The following is a 17,633-nucleotide window of genomic DNA, read 5'->3' as shown; positions in this document are numbered from 1 at the left end:
TGGCTATGTTTTATCCTTGATGCCTGAGTTACAGCACCAGTCTGTTATTACTTATTAGTAAAATGAAATGTAGTCCTACAGATAAGTACCAGATAAGAGCCTGTTTGGGTAATCTGACTAAACTAGAACACTGAAAAACAAGTTATTTCTACAGAAATCTCTAAAAGGAGAAAAAAATCAAATTACATACCTAAATAAATGTTTCAAAGGGAAATCAACCCATCACCTAATGGGTCACACGGTATTTGCTGTGTTGCAGTCCCGCTCACCAGTGGGCTGCAGCTGGACCACAGCACCGCGTCCATTCACTTCATTCTCTGCCTCACTGCTGTCAGTACCTTCGTTGTCATCATCCTCAAAGTCTGAAGATTCTGTCATGTTCTGATGCGAGTGGGACTCTGACAAAGCCCCAAACGACTGGCTACTGATGGAGGCTAAAGGTCTAAGCAAAGGGGTCTAAGCAAAGGTCTAAGCAAAGGTCTAAGCAAAGTATTCTGACACTTCGCTTTCTTCTTGACTACTGTGTCATAGTTGGAATCACCTTAAGAAGGAACAACTTCTTGCTTGCAAACCGGCCAGGTTTTCTTGGTTTTAGTTAGCCAGGAGACTACACATTTGCAGTGATAAGCATGGGAACAGGGAAGGATTCTGACTTGTCTCCATCTTCATATTCATCCAAACAAATGGCGCATACATCATACTCAGCTCCTGTACTTACTGTCCTCTGATCCCATGCTAATGAGATCTTCAGAATCAACGTTGTGAACAATGGCTGCTTTGTATCCTGCTTTCTGTGCATTTAAAATCTTTATATCAAAATTACAATCAAGTCTTCTAATTAACACAATAAAAGTGCCAGATGAGTTGCCTTTTACTCGTGGAGGCATTATGGGTTCACAAGCATTCTATGGTTTTGAATTAATCAAAAAACCCTTTAAACATTCAGCTGGAGATCTATAACCAAATTTTGCTGGAAGATCATCAGATGTCTGAGATGCATTTTCAAAATTATATGTCTGCTCCTACAGATAGTAAGTTTAAGAATGCAAAGAGCTGGACAGTCAAGATGGTACAGATTTGTGTAGCTGACAGCATAAGCATCCCTATGGAGAACAGCATCTTGTTGGTAAGTCACCGGGAGGGCTGGCTCCAGAGCACAGGATCTCTGGCCTCACTGCTGTTGGAGAAGACCCTAGCCTAGTTCATAACTGAACATCTGTACCAACCCCCACACTTGCCTGTGTCATGATTATGACAAGTCATTAAAATCAACCTTCTGACAGCCTTAAATACAAACAAGTCTTTTCATCCTTTCCTGTTTTCTTCAAAATTATATGATTCTCCAGATCCACAATAGTTAGTCATATATTACTTTATTTCTGAAAGCAAAGTATTACATTTGGTTATAACTCTCCAACTTTAAATTTAATAGTTACTTTATTATATTTTTTATGCAAGTATCACTTTTTTATTATTTGCTGCATGGTTCTGGTTTTTCTCCTGCAAATATTCTGCAAAGTTGAAGTAGTGAGATTCAGAGGTATTTGCCTCAGATTTAAAATACTGCTAGAGGAGATAACATTCTTTATTTATTTGTCTGTACATATGGAGTATCCTGAAGCATGAGTAGTTGACAAATAAATGATCAACTAGAAAGATTAGGTCTTGGAATGTCATCCAATCACTCACTCTACGGCCTCAGAACCATTACCTTGAAATTCAGTTGTTCCCTCTCTGCCTTACTGATTACTGAAGTCTCTAAGTGGCCTTAATGTCAAATCTAAGGTGCTAAATTTTATAAAAAGATCAATTTCCACAACATTTTTACTGCCGAATACATTTTTTTGAAGGGTGTGTTAAATTGGAGTCTGTCTAACCCATGATGGCTAACAGGTTCTTTCAGAAGTAAACAAGCAGTGCACTTGTGTGAATATTTATCTGACAGTAGCTCACAATACTAGATTATTACAAACGGCAGGGACATAGCACTACCAGTGAGATGATGCGGGAGAATTCATCATCGGAAGTAGGTGGCTTTATAGAATATTGCTATTACTGTACCTACTTTCTTCTAAAAAATATGGGGACCCAAGCTCATCTGTCAGTGAACAAGACACTCACCTGCACGGCACCCCCATCACTCAGACTTCTAGAGCTCCGTGGGAAATGAGTTTTCTTCTTCAGTAGTATTCATATTCTGTTGTGAGTGATTTGGCAGTTTGCTGCATAACATATGTATATTTAAATTAAAAGGGTGAAAGGGGCTTAACAAGAAAATAATTACATGTGAACTGCCACCTCTGGGAACTAACAGAGTGTGTTCCTCATGGTTTTAGATAATGCTTTGCCCCTCCTGGCCATGCAGCCCCTCTCAGAAAAGGAGTAAGGGGCCTCACGTAATTCATCCAGGTCAAAACTTCAGGGGCTTCTTTTTGCCACCAGTGTATCAGTGTATTCCTTGTAAATTTGATTACAGTAAGTATCATGAGATAAACATGAATGCAGACCGGGGGTGGTCAAATATGCCCTACAGAAATTCTCTGAAAGATTTAGGAAGAGCTCTCAACAGTCAGAAAGTTGTGGGTTTTCCTCCTCTCTTCCTCACGCACACAGCAGCTGGGTCTTGTGCAGGCCCCGTGGCGCAGGCTGGGTCGCTGCTGCAGAGCGTATAACCTGCGCAAGTTACCCTGATCCCTGAAGAGCAGCAGAGCTTCTGCCAAGGAAGACGTAATGCATGACAAGCAATAAAGTGAAACGTCTTTTGAGAAACACCTGTCCCCACTATTATGCAATGGAGTAAGGGCTAAAATAAATTTTGGTAGACAGTCTCTGCTAAAGAATAGTGTAAAAGCCCCTATATGATAAAGATATTACATTTAAAATACCTGGTGTCTAGATGTTCAGATGCCCGGTGGCCTACATAGGCACATTAATCTTTCTTTACAAACCTTTTCTCAAATGTCTTACAAACACCAACCAGTCCCCATGAATAACAACTTAATTATGAATCCCTTCCGGGCATTTTTTTAATAACTCATCTTATTACTGCTCCATCTCTCCTTGCATGTAAGCTTTCACAGCGAAGGCAGGAACAGCGTTTAGTTCAACAGGTACCAAGGAGGTGACTGGGTCTGTGTGTGCCATGTGCTCGGGCAAGCGCCTGCCACGTAAGTGCCACGGCGTTGTGGCCTAGAGGCTGCGAGAATCGCCCTCGGAATTAAACCAATAAATCGGGCTCTGTTGCTTACTGGTGAGGTTAACTTTGGCAATTTTACTTACCTCCTTTAAACCTCAGCCTCCAACTGTAAAATGATAACTACACCAATATAAGATTGTTACAAAGTAAACTGGTCAATAAAGGAACTGCAAGGTGTGTGGATCACAGTAAGTACTCAATTATATTATTTGCTTGGATTACAGTGTCACTGTTGTTACCAATCTTGTTTTGGTTTCTACTTTCAATATTCTAAAACTTCCAAAGAATTTGAATATATACCCAAGTGCTCCAGAGTTTTTCTGGGCTGAGTATTAAAATGTTGAAGATTACTGCTGCTTTCCCCTACATTCCTATATTTTTACTGTAACACTGGACTTAATCAGTTCTCCCTAAGTGGGAGTAAAGCATTACAGATGTATTTCATTTAACGGAATTTCAAACTGGCTTCATAACTACTATATACTCAGTTAATATGGAAGGTAAAGAATGTAGAAGCATAAATCTATTAATGCAACCTGGAGTCACCCTTACAAATTATACTGTGTTCATAACTGTGAGCTCTGGTTTTCTGTTTTGTTTTGTTTTTTGTCTTTTTTTTTGGGAGGGGGGCAGAATTAAGTGCTGTTACTGCCCGCAGGCATTTGTTGCCCTTTTAAAGGCATGGTTTTTGCCTTTTATGTATTTCTATCCAATAAGGTGTTAGCTTTCAAGATAGTCTTGTCTGGGTCTCCTGCCAAGTTATGTGACTGATCATTGATCTATGCAATTCTTTGACCCTAAAACTCCTTAATGGAAAAACAAGGATAATATTGCTCACTTTTATTATTGTTGTGTAATGATGTATATAAAATCCTTAATATATAATAGTTACGTAATAAAAGTGGCTACCTTTTTCATACTATGTTGTCTCTGCCTGTGGAAATTACCATAATATGGAATGGATATTAAATTAAATTGAATCTGATAGCACAGTATATTTGAATATACTAAGAACTATAAAGCTACCGCTAACTACATTTACGGAATAAATTTAGGGGTTTTCTCTCTTGTTTATTGCTCTTTTCTACATTCTTGGTCAGGATGTCATTTGAAAATGAAATATTAGTTAGCAGCAAGCAAGCTCATGAAACTAAAATACTTACTTTCATCTGCTCATACTCTTGTACATGCAAAAGTAAGAAATTTGACATGTATCCTTTATGCAAGAGGGAGAGGTAGATGCTTTTAACAAACAAGTGACTAGACGAATTTAACATTTTAGGAAAACAAATATGAATTTAACATTTGAGACAAGACAAAGAATGATGCCAAAGAGGACTTTTGGATTTCTGCAGCTCACCTGCACGGAAGTGGGCAAATCAGGAGGACTCCAAACTTGGGAGAATGCTAAAATGGGGATCAGGTGCAGACAGATGAGTGTGAAGTAACTGGGGACTCAAACAAATAAGTCAGTGGAAAGAAAAATATTTAAAAGGGAGGGAATTTAAATTTTGGTAGATTTATTTTAAGGTAATAGTCACTGTCTTAATTTATATATGAAGATTATTTCCTGTCATTTAAATCTGAACTGTATTTTTGTTTGTAAAAGAAAATCTTATAAAAGTTCTTGACAAGAAGGGAAATATATTTTTGCATAGTTATATTTAGAGCTCTCTGTGTTTCATTCTGTTCTGTAGCAGGTACATTGCTTAAAATGCACACCTTTGAAACACAAAACAGAAGCAATACATTTGCTACAGATCTAGTTTCAAACACACAGTTGGTTCTTCCTTAACGAGTCATGAACTATTCTTTTCTTTTAATGCACTGAAGCTCCCCAAATATCTCCTAAAACCTTTTCCTACCTACCTTAGGGCACGCTTGCTGTCTCACAATACATTTTATTCCTGTCTTTGCTGTTGTGATTCCTTATTTCTGGATGCAGTCCCGGAAGGAAGAAGTGATGTGCATGCTGGGGAAGGATACTCTTACATGGTTGCTTCAGTTTTTCAACATTAAATTTGTGACTGGATAAGACTTTTTATAACAGTCATAAGTACATGGTGGTCTTTTATGTTCAGGAGATCAGCACAAATGACGGAGACGGGTAGAGGAGGTCCATTAGAGTATGTGCAACTCTCTACAGACAGGAAACACTTGAGACCCCAGTAAAGAGACTGCAAAGAAGTTCAACATAATGACAGTTGGAGTACCAAGAATTCTGAGTCACAAATACCATTAGTTCCATGACTACAAAAGTTCTCGTGTAGTGGAGCCACCTGGCTTAGATATCTGTCCCAATGGCTTGGCAAAAATATCCTCTTAGTCTCCAGATTTAGTTGACTTAATTTGCCAACTTGGGATAATCCGTTAGACTCTATTTCTACTAAAATTTCATTGCTATGAAAATGCTACAATATTTAGTAGCTGCCATGGCTCAGGCACCAACAAATCTGATTTGAATCTGACCAACCAGAATGGATACCAAGTGCTGATTTGTACTTGAGCGGATCTGCAGAATATATCAGTGGTAGGCATCAGTTCCTGTTTTGACTGGTTGTAATTCTGCAAAAGCATAAATGCTGGTTATAAGGGACCACCAGAAGTTATAGCATGTGCTAAATTAAACCAAAGGGCATTGGTTTTTATTTTCCAATATGTCACAACCTAGTACTGGTGCACCAAAGGAAAAAAGCAAGTTAAAAGAAAAACTCCTCTTATTCTCAGTTATACAATACCTGTGATTCCTACATAGCATTCTTCCTTGCCTACACCAAGAATAGAAAAAACAAGGAAGGTTTCAGGCTTATCTGAAGATGTTAAGAAGAAGAAAGAAAGATCACCTGAAGGAACGAACTGCGCATCTTCCATCACCCAAAACCTCTGTTGCTGCAACATAAAGGACAATTCCTCTTGTGTGAATGCTTACAAGCGGGAGGAGCCGCGGAACAGTGAATAGAACACCTGATGGAGATCAAAAAAACTCGTACCTGGTTTCTAGGAAATACAAGTTAGAAAAGGTAGTTCCTGTGTCCTTCTATCAAACTGATCCAAAATAAGGTTTTACATGAAGGAAAACTTCGGTTTCCATCACCAACATGAAGAGAAATAGTCTTAATCCAAATCCTTAGAGTATTAAGAGTTATTGCAAAGAACATCTGTAACTTTCCCAGCAAAATCATTTGGCTTACAAGATACTATACAGAATAAACGCAATGGTATGTGTGACAGAAAGAGTTAGCAGTCTATTTCCACTGACTGGGGAACCCGTAATAGCAGAGAGCCACAATAGGGGAAAAACTCAGTCCCATTTGATCATTCGTCTTTGGCTTTCTGCAAAAGCCAGTGACCATCTCACTACCTAGAATATTTGCATTTAATTAAGTTTTCCTTGCCAGAAAATGATAAGGGCATTGCTGTCAAAACACACTGAACAATGTTTCTTAATCAACAAAAGAGAAAAAAATGAATTTTATAATTCTTAGGTGTGATTTGTCCTTCTATATAGGATGTCAATTTTTCAGTGAGGGTGTAACTGCCAAAATTATAGTCAACTCAGAAGAAATAAAATAAAATCTATTGATTTGTGCCCCAGACACCCTTTTAGAAACACATCTATACAAATACACCAAGACTCAATGCACTTTTGTTTTTAATCCTTAGAGCAGATGCACGAATCAAAGATAGACAATAACAGAACCTAAAATATCCTGCAAATGGAATTAAAACTAGGAGAAGAGCAGTAGAACGCCATAGGGCCCAGGTGGCAAAGCAGCATTCTAGCATCACTGTCCTCCACATGTCTACATCAGACACTCAAAGGGATGGTGGCATCTTTTTCCAAAAGAGCCTGGAGGAAACTTTAAAATATCCTATGATATAATCCCTTCCTACAGCAAGCAGCCATCTCAAAAATGCACAGAGAGGAAAACTATTTTCATCACTTGAGTCTTAGAACAGATATTAGTCATCACTGTAATGATCAGGTACGGGTTTCAACACAATCCTGATGGTTGTTGGGATCAGAAGAGTCTGCATCTGTTCTCAAGTCATTTAAAATTTAACACAGGGGCTGGGGATTTAGCTCAGCGGCAAAAGCGCCTGCCTGGCAAGTGCAAGGTCGTGAGTTCGGTTCCCGGTACCGGAGAAAAACCAAAAACCAAAAAAAATAAATAAATAAAATTAAATAAAATAAAATTTAAAACAATGTTAGAAGGATGGCTCACTCAAACTTCAAATGCAGAGGAAGAGCGGTCATAATTTTGAGAGATGCCACTGTCTATTATCTGCACAAATGAGTATGCAGATAGTGCTTAAGTGCCACTAACTGTGAACATGAGAACCAAAGTAATACTATGCTACCATACAGTTTTACAATGCATTTCATTAGCCACACTTTTCAGTTGTTTGTAATATTAGTTACATTTCAAGAAACCAGACCCTGCAATGCATTCTAGTAAATTATTGTCAATAAGAGAAGACTAGCGCATGAAACTCCAATGGGAATATTTATTTTATTTTTTTAAAATTTAAATCTGAATTTATGTTTGGAAATAAAAATGCAAATTAAAAAACTTATGAAATTGTCACACAAAAACCCATCTTAAGATATCATTACATTTACTTAGGAAAAGTTAATAGATCTTATCAAAACAAATAGTTGTCAATTATAAATGTCAATTCCTTTCTTTGAGTCAAAAGGAAGTTCACAGGAAATGTTAGACTGAGCTTGTGAAGCACACAGGTGCAGTCAGCCATGGCTGTTCACAGGAAGCTTGGAGCCTGGCCTCCCTGGGTGGGACTGAGCTCCGGCCTGCAGTTTCCCCACCGGCACAAGAGGGGCTCTGACTGGATGCTTTAAAGCCTTATGTGCTGTGGTCCTTTATTTTACCTATTATTCCTCTGATTGTAAACTTCAACACAATATAGGACGCCTACCAATTATGCTGCAAAGAATACTACAATTTGTGTGGCTCTTTAGAAAAGCTCCATTTTAGGGATTTCTCACTTGGTTCACTTTCTCATATGCCTTGGGAGTATCTTCCACACACACTGTGTGCTCCTGAAGAAATCATCTGGCAGGAGTTTTCTAAAGTGGCATCTGTAGCTCTGCGTTGTTTGGACAGAGCCACATCTCTGCTGAGGCTCAAACCATCTCCTCTCAAATTACAGATTGCCCAATGTACCCATTTATTGTTCTCTCCTTATATTCCACTGTTTCTTGTACAGACAGTATTTTAGTATGTCTCTTTAGAATTTCTTCATCCTAGTAATAATTTGAAGTTTTTACATAATAAATCTTCAGATATTTTGCTGAGGTGCAAATTTCATTTGATTTGTATAAGAACAAATGAGAAGAAACATGCTGATAGATCTTAGCACCTTATAGTTACTACTCTGTCTGTTCATCAACATTGCATGTTAGCCTTAAAAGCATCAGCTCAATTGACTCATATTTTCTCTTAAATATATTCTTTCCTTGTCAATAGCAGACATGAATTTTTTTCAAGAAACACATGCTCAGAACAAGCATCATAAAAGTCATAAGCTATAATAAGTGACTTAAAAATGTGGTTTTCTTTCCATACATGTCTTTTTTTTTTTTTTTTTTTTTCCGGTACCGGGAATTGAACTCCCAACCTTACGCTTGCCAGGCAGGTGCTGTGCCACTGAGCTAAATCCCCAGCCCCTCATACATAAGATCTAAAATAAATGTTCAAACCTTTGACCATGACCCTGGACCTTTAAGGTCTAAAATACATTAGTACACATCATCATTTTCATAGTCTGGCAAAAACTAAGTGTGTAGGAGTATGTCCTTAAAATTCACTACTGCAATGTTTAACTTCTTCATAATTATTTGAAAATTCATACATCACAAACTGTTTCTAATTATGAAAGATGTAAAATTACAATACTTTCTTTTCATAATTATTATACCAGTATCCATATTTATTTATTCCTAATTAAATTCAATTTCAGCTACCTGATTCGAGCTTGAGGTAGGTAGCTTCATTGTGGTTCTTTTGCTAGGAAATGGTACGGTTCTTAAGTATTCAATTAGAGAAGGAAATACAGTACCATTTATAGTTTTCTCACTTGACATAAAAACTTAAAAAAAGTCAACCACTTTTTAGTGATAAAAATACAGTTCTTTTGTGAGCATGAACAAAATACATGGAATTTGTTTCTTTGCATGAAAAGTAGCATCATAGGAAAAGGACTCAAATTCTGTTGTTACCTTCCAGTTAACATGAGTAAGAATGTGCATAAATTCAAGCTTGTGTGCATACAATTTCAGCATAGCACAAAGTGACTGAATGAACCAGGACCCATCCCTTGAATTTCTCCAGGAATAGTACCCTGGTGCTGTGGAATATGCATACAAAAAGTCGGTCTCCACTGGTATTTTCTGGCATGCCACGTCATCATCAAAACTACCATCTGTCTCAATACCACAGTCTAGTTCTGTGCCCCAACAAGCCTGAATAATGAAAAGTTTGGGTTTTCCAGCTAGCCTTCTACAAAGATACCCTACAAAGAGCTCTGTTAATCTTCCTTCTTCACCATGGCTTAGAATGACACAAATAAAGCTGCTCCTTTTGCTATGATCTTCTTTAGAAACATTACACATCAATTCCATAATTTCTTCACATGTAAGATCATTTTTATTTCTCACTTCATCTTTCAAGTTCATAAATGTTTCCCTGATGTTTGCTGCATCTACATCTGTACCAGATCGAGCTGCCATTCCAGTGCTTTCATGGAAGTTCTTATTATTAATTACTGTACATAGACCCATTTCAGGATAATCCATTTTGTATCTATTGTCCAAGAATATTCTGGAGTCCACTGATTTGATTCCATGTATGATCTGTGTTTCTAAAGTTTTAATGGATTTTGCATCCACGGAGTTTTCAGTGTCCTCCATGGCTACTTTTCTTAACACATGCTCCCTCAGCCTCGTATCTGCAGAGCCCACCACCCGCTCTGCAGGGCGCCAGCATGGTTTTCCAAGGATATTTAATGGAATAAAATGAGCCAGTCAGAAAGCAGTAAAAATCTCCCCTCATTAGGTAAAGGCTCTCGGCTCTTACACAGAAAATGTGATGACATGTGTCTTCCCTCAAATGCCTCACGGATCAGACCCAACCCTTCCTTCCATGCAAATAGTGCAAGAATTGATTTTAATTATTCTTTAATACCCATTTCCTTCTCTTGTCAAAAATGTTCCATACCCATGGGCCAGACGGTTGGCAGCTTGATCTCACTTATGGAACTGCTAAGGACTACTGATCTAGCAGGGAATTTCTAGTTCCCTCGCTGTTACTGGAAGGATGGCTCAGAGTCCGTGTCAGATGACAGTGTGGGCAAGAATGCCGATGGGCTTTGGTTACACTGATGAAAAGAGAAACTTCTCAAAAATTTGTCAGAATGCATTTTATAAATTAGGTTAACATGATTGATTATACCGGGCCAAAATTTCTCATGTAGCATTGAACTGAATTTTAATTATAACTCTTCTTGCTTTATTGTGCTTTCATACACCTCTTTCGTGTCTGGGTATTAACCTCTAGAGGTAATTTAAAAATAAAATGGGACCAGTATCTTTACAAAGTAGAAACTGTTTTGTGTAACTAAGGTGATTTTGGTTTCAATCCTTTTTTCTTAAAGGGGGAATCCAAAATTGTTTAATTTTCTCCCTGACCCAACCTATCCTAAGACATATTTTCTTATAAATCTTTCCTTTATTTTTCTTGATAGAGGCAGGTCAAGGTACTGTGAGTCCTGAAAATTATAGAATTTTGGATTTTCTCTTAAAGAAAGACTATAAAATTATGAATAGAAAGTTGCCATAAATGCATATAATTATTTGAATGAGAAAAGTAATCATAACCACTTGTAAATTTTTAAAAGATGAAATGCAACAAGTATCATTAAATCCATAAGAAAATATATTTGTGCTTTGTTAGTTAAAAGACATCTATGCTTTTACCCTACTTTTTGGAAACAAAATTTTTGACCACTTTCAAATTTGTCAATGGTTTAAAAATATTTCCTATAGAGAAGAAAGAAAATTCAGGGGGGTTTTCTCTAGCTTCATTCATAGACAAAATATTTGTTGTAGCTGATAGTTTTGGAAATTTCTAATTCACAACTTGTCACTGGTTATGCTATAGGCTGCTACCATTCTTGCCAGACTTGGGAAACTGTTCACCAGCCTCTTTCTGAGCTGAGCTAGGTGACTACACTTTCCATAGAACAGTTTCCACCCATACAATGCAAACATCATTTCTCTTCCCGTGACCACATCCTGGCTGAATCAGTGCCACGGTTACCAATCACATCACCCTCTGTCAGGGAATACCTGTGTCATGGTGGCAGGGAGGGGCTCTGCGTATTCCTGGGTTTATTTCTATAACAGAACAATAGTGATACTTAAGCCACAAAAATGACATCAACCGGAACTAAATGAATATCACCACCAACTCTACTTGGTATGGTCTCACAAGTAGCCACACTCATGCCTCCCCTCCCCATGCCTGGCACTATTAACACACTCTGAGTGAGCCCCAATGTGCGTCCTTGTCCTGCATGCACTCATCATGCAGCCGTACTGCTGTCGTCCATCACTTTGCTTTTGGCCTTGCGACATCTGTGCCATGACTGTCCTCCTAGCGATGCCCACCTCTCAGGAGTCTCACTACTGTTAATGTCTTCCATCCTTTTCCAATTCTCCATTCGCTTCTCCAACACACCCTAAACCATTGAGAATTATGTCATTTCCCCAAACCTCAGCTTGTGTTTTGCTCAGAAACCTTCAGGTGTGTTTTTGTTATAAAAATCGAAGTTACCAGCTTTTGAGATCATTTGTAACCCCATATTATTTTCTTCTCCTGCATTATTTCCACTGTTCCCTTAAATGGCTTTTCTGTTTCACTGAATTATTTTCCTAGACATTTAAGACTGGCTTTCAAAGACCCCTTTCCTTGTCTTTGCCTCACATCAAATCCCTCTGCACGATACACTTTCTCTTTTTTTTTCCTTCTTGAAGTTATGCCAATTATCCAGTCTTCTGTGCTTGTTCTCTTTATTCTCTTAGAGGTTTTCTAAACCATTGGTGATAACTCCCTGCACTGAAGCACACACAGTCTCTTTGTGAACCAATATATGCTATGTTGATTGCAATTCATTTAATATTTACATAGAATGTTCATGCTAGTGTATCTATGTATATTTCCAAAAATACTGTAAGTGGTTCCATCCAACTGCAATCACCAAGCCCTTAATTTAGAATTGCAAGGAAGTTTAAGAAAGACTTTCTCCCTTTCTCCTATTTATGTATGAAGTGTTATGAATGGGAGAAGATAAGAGCAAAAATGACTTCTAACAAAGGAGTCAAGCTCTTTGTAGCAAATTGTGTACCCTTACTGGACTAACTCTATCTTCCACTAGGTGGCGGGCTTCTAAAACACTGTCCTAACTACAGCCGATAACCATACCTCTAGCAAGTAGTTACTGCAGGTACTGAATTCTCTGGGGTTGCAGGTTTTCATAAAGGGGCTGGAAGATGTTCTAAATATTAACAGAAAGACTCCAACACTGATGACTTGTCTGTAGGTAAGTAGGAAGTAAAAGTGACCTGTATACACATGATACTATGTAGGAGATTATGGTCCTTTCCTGAGCAAAGCACAATGAGCCCAAGATACCAAGACACAGAGGCTGTGGAGACAGAAAGATGGGTATGCACTCAACTCCAAGTTCAGTTTTCCAATCTATTAAAACAGTACAGTCAGTAAGGAGTTGATAGTATCCTCATGGGATTAACTGAATTATTAGGCAGTGACTGGAACCTGGCAGGTATTCAAAAGTTTTACTATATTCTCTTTTAATGTATTATACACTGGTAGATCTGATAAACTTAATATTTTGTTCTGTGGGAGTTTTTGCTGAAGTCTACTTTCCAATACTTTCAATCTACTTCAATCATGATGATGGATCTACAGCATGTAAATGTATTCTTCTTAGCAGAAGGTCAGTGAAAGGAAGCTTTAAAATATTTAAAGTGCAGTTAGAATATGTAACAACAAACTAAATTCACATCTTTTTTTCAGACTCAACCAACACTAACAATAGTTTTAAAACAGCAATGTCAATTACTGTGTGCTGTTTCTTGTCAGGCCAGCTGCAAGGAGTAGACTTGATTACTTATGTACATTCTGTGTGGTCAGAAACTTAATGCAGGGACTCAGCAGGCGAGAACGAAGTCTGATGAGTGAATTGACTCACGGTGTGATTTATAATAAAGGGAACCTTTTCTGAGAAATTTTATCTGAGAGTTAAAAACTCCTTTGAGATTTTCACCAACACAGCATGGTGCTATTATTTCGTTATTGAGACACTTTAACTTTTGTTTCTCTTACCCCATACAGAGGAATCAATAGTCTAAAATTACAGGAGAAAGTAGGAGCTTTTGAGTGTAGTCTGAATTTGGTAGTGAACATTTTAAAGGTTGCTGCCAGAGTGTTAAACTTTGTATGCACTCTTTGAATTGCATTTTAGAAAAGAATAATTAAAATATGATAGGTGACAGGTCTTAATAAAATATGAGTTCTGCAAAATATATATACACTTTTTTTGTTCCTAACTATGTGTTATTTTAGAGAGAGTTGGGGATATGTGCCAACTTCATACTATTTTCTCCTTTCTAGAAAGTAGTGTCTTCCCTTATTATCCTTGGAGTTGGGCATTAATAACTACTTTTATATTGTGTGAATTCCCTCCCTCTCCTTGTCATTAATAGCTGATCGGGGCTGGGGATTTAGCTCAGCGGCAAAAGCGCCTGCCTCGCAAGCGCAAGGTCGTGAGTTCGGTTCCCGGTACCGGAGAAAAACCAAAAAAAAAAAATAGCTGATCGCAGAGTGCTAGGTGTTGGACCTAATGTCCAAATACTTCCTCCCTGTAGTTAGAGATGATTAAATAGTCCAAGGCATGAAGGCAGGCGAGAGCATATTAGCCCTCTTTCTGTGCCTTACATTTTATGCAGGATACCCGCCCTAGGGCAATGTAGCACTCACACTGTTCTAACTAGCACCATGAAAAGCCAATCAATGGACTGACTTAGTAATCATACACCCTTGATTCCAGCACCACACGTCCGAGATCCAGATACCTCTGAAAAACCACACCTGTGACTGCATGAGGCCTTGGGGAAACATCTAGACACAAACCATAACATAACCCATCACCAAATCCTGACAGATTGTTCCTGCAGGGCACTTAGAATCTGGTCACTTCTTGGCCATGTTGTGCTATTACTTGGCCAGTGGGGTCACTGCAATTAGTTACAATATCTCTGTTCCACTGTGCACTCACCTCCAACTTCATAGTCTGTTCTCCATGATGCAGACAAAGGAAAACTTCCAAAGTATGAACATGACCATGTCATTTTTCTGTTCAAAATCCTGCACTAAGCAATGCAATTTGGCCCACCCACCTTTGGAATTTACTGACTGTAATGGTTGATACATTGTGTCAACTTGAGAAGTTTAGAAGCTTAACTAAGTAATTCAGCAGTTCTACATCTTGGGGTGTAGAGGACGTGCCCTTACTGCACTAGGATGTTGTTCATTGTGTCAATTTGAGATTAGAAGTTTAGCTAAGTGATTCAGCAGGGGGCCAAGGTCCTCACTTTGTAAACACCCTGAGCCTGTGCAAGGGGAGGGCACAGAGATGGTGTGAGTGTTCCCTTATATTGTACGTGGGTAGCCTACATACCACGTAAGGGAGGAAAAGAGGCTTGCTCCTCACATTTTTGTTCTTGTTGCTTTTGCTGTCTTTTGAGGCCTTGAACTGCTGCCCTTGTGCCATGCTTCCATGCCTTGGAGCTAGCTGTTTACAGACTGAAACCTTCACAAACTGTAAGCTAAATAAAAACTTTGGGTGTCAGGTGTTTTGTCCCAGCAATGAGAGAAAAGTAACCTCTACAGAATTTGGTTCCAACAGTGGGGTCATTGCTGTGACTATACCTGACCATGTCATTCAAAAGCCTTTGGGAATGGCTTGTGGGAAGAGATTAGAAATGTTCAGAGGTGTCGCCTGAAAGTGTAGAGCTGAAATGCCTTAGTCTATTCTGTATGGAACATTGTGGTCAGAGTTCAAAAGACCAGAAAACTGGTAAAGACCAGGCTTGGGAGGTTTCTGCTGGGAAGGACTGCACTGGCTGTTGGATCTGGGTGATGTATGTTATAGTGTGGCAGAAAGTTTGTTTGCGTTTTTCTTGTGTCAACAGACTTTGCCTGAGACTATGGGTGATGGAATAATCTGGCAGAAGAAATTTCAAGGCAGTCGAATGTTGAGGCTGCGGCATGGCTATTCTTGGGGGCTTTTAGCCAGATTTATGTTGCAAATCAAGAGCAAAGAGCCCAACAGGATGATTTAAAACATTGTGAGTTTGGCCAGAAAGGAAGCTCCAATATAGCTGTGGACTGCAAAGATACAGCTGAGGAAATCTGATTGCTGAGAAGGAACAAGAGAATAGAGAAGATGGCTTTATGGCACCACAGGAAGCAGCAAGTCTCCACCCTCTGCAGCTTCAAAACTGCAAAAGTGAAAGATTTTGCCCTGACCAGAAATCCAAGCAGTACCATGTTCCAGAATGGTGGTGCCCTAGAGAATTTGTTCCTCAGAATTGGATTCAGAGTGCCCAGTGATACAAGCACTCAATCCCTACAGCCAAGAGAAAAGAAAGCCTGGCTACTGCTCCAGCTGGTAGCAGACCTTGGTATCGTTTACATGATTCTGGTTTTAGTTGTATGCATAATGCAAGAGTGGTTGGGTTAAAAAGGCTTCTAGACCAATTGTAGAAGGCCTGGGAGGGCAGGCAGTGTGTCCCTGAGAGGGCAGTGTGTGAAGCTGCTAGGGTGAAGGTAAAGGTGCAGTGGAGACCCCAGAAGTATGGAGAAGCCAGGAACATGGATCATCTAAGGACACTTACAAGGAGGGAGAAAAGTAGGCCTAAAAGAGAAGCTGTGGGAGCTGTATCCACCAGAAGTGTCATAAGGACCAAGTCACTCAGGCCCCTTGGAGCTCACAATTTGCCACAGATTGCTGCACATACTGGACATGGAACTACAGGACTAAGTGTTAGCCCTGCTGGATTTTGGAATTGCTTTGGTTCTAATCCTTTGTATGCCCCTGTTTGCAACTTTTGGAATGAAAATGTTAATTTTGTGCTGTTGAGTGTTGGAAGTGTTTAACTTTTCATTTGTACAGGGGCTTGTAAGTGGAGTTTGCCTTACATCTTGGAGGAGATGGACTTTTCAGCAATGTTGAAACTCTTAAGACTTTGGCAACTCTTGCAGATGGACTGAATGTCTTTTGCATAAAGCGTTGTAAATAAACCTTTGTAGGGCCAAGAAGGAAATGTTATGGTTCTAATGTAATATAATGTTGATAGACTTAATACTGGCGGTTAATGATTGTTAAACCTAGGTTATAATGTTTAAGTTGTAAAATGATATGGGTAAATGTGTCTTTGTACCTGGAAACTGATATAAAAAATGTGTCTGGTTGACAAGGGGTGGATTGTAATGGTTAATACATTGTGCAACTTGAGGAGTTTAGAACTCAACTAAGCAACCCCACAATTCTACATCCTGGGGTGTACAGGGAATGCTCTTGCCACTCTAGGATGTTGTCCATTGCGTCAATTTGGGAAGTTTAGAAGTTTAACTAAGTGACTCAGCAGGGGGCCAAGGTCCACACTTTGTAAACACCCTGAGCCTGTGCACAAGGAGGGCACAGAGATGGTGTGAGTGCTACACCCACCTGAGGGCAGGTAGCCTGAATACAATATAAGGGAGGAAAAAAGCTTGCTCTCCTCCCTTTTCACTTTTGTTGCTTTTGCTGTTTTCTGCCACCTTGAAGTGTTGCCTCTGTGCTGTGCCACCCTGCCTTGGAGCCAGCTGATTACAGACTGAAGCCTCTACAAACTGTGAGCAAAATAAACCTTTGCTTCCTTAACTTTGGGTGTTAGGTATTTTGTCCCAGCAGTGAGAGAAAAGTAATCAACACATTGTCCACCTCTCTGCACTCCTTTTCTTCCACCTTTGATCTCCTGCATGCTAACCCCCACCAAAATGTGAAGCATTTCTACTTTAGGAATTTCTAATTGTTGTTTTCTCTACCAGGCATGCTGTTTACAGAGGCAGCTCTTTAGCCCGGACTCTGCTTCATTTAGACATTTATTGCACCGAAAGCTCTCCACCTCACACAGTTTCCCTATCTGCTCAACGTGAGGTACCACACTTCCTGCATCTCAGTTCACAGTGCCTCTCACCACCGGCAGCTTTCTTTATCTATATATGTTTGCTTCCTGTCTCCCCCCACCTCCAAAATGTAAGCCTATGAAAGTTCATATTTGATCTGATAT

General features: G+C 39.1%; 2 protein-coding genes across 2 annotated transcripts in view; both read right to left on the bottom strand.

The window, feature by feature from the left end:
* Positions 1–17,633, bottom strand: part of Khdrbs2 (KH domain containing, RNA binding, signal transduction associated 2) — a 457,500-nt gene that overhangs the window by 157,803 nt on the left and 282,064 nt on the right. The gene's annotated exons all lie outside the window — the stretch shown is intronic.
* On the bottom strand, positions 9,157–10,127 carry LOC102024819 (caspase-3-like). Its single transcript, XM_005406878.1, has one exon. The coding sequence runs from the start codon at positions 10,125–10,127 to the stop codon at positions 9,330–9,332; it is 798 nt and encodes a 265-aa protein (XP_005406935.1). The 3' UTR covers positions 9,157–9,329.

Source organism: Chinchilla lanigera, unplaced genomic scaffold (assembly GCF_000276665.1).
Source record: "Chinchilla lanigera isolate Chin_1 unplaced genomic scaffold, ChiLan1.0 scaffold00101, whole genome shotgun sequence".
Lineage (NCBI taxonomy): Eukaryota > Metazoa > Chordata > Mammalia > Rodentia > Chinchillidae > Chinchilla > Chinchilla lanigera.
Note: the sequence above shows the minus strand (reverse complement) of the source record. Positions and strands in the feature narration are given on the sequence as shown.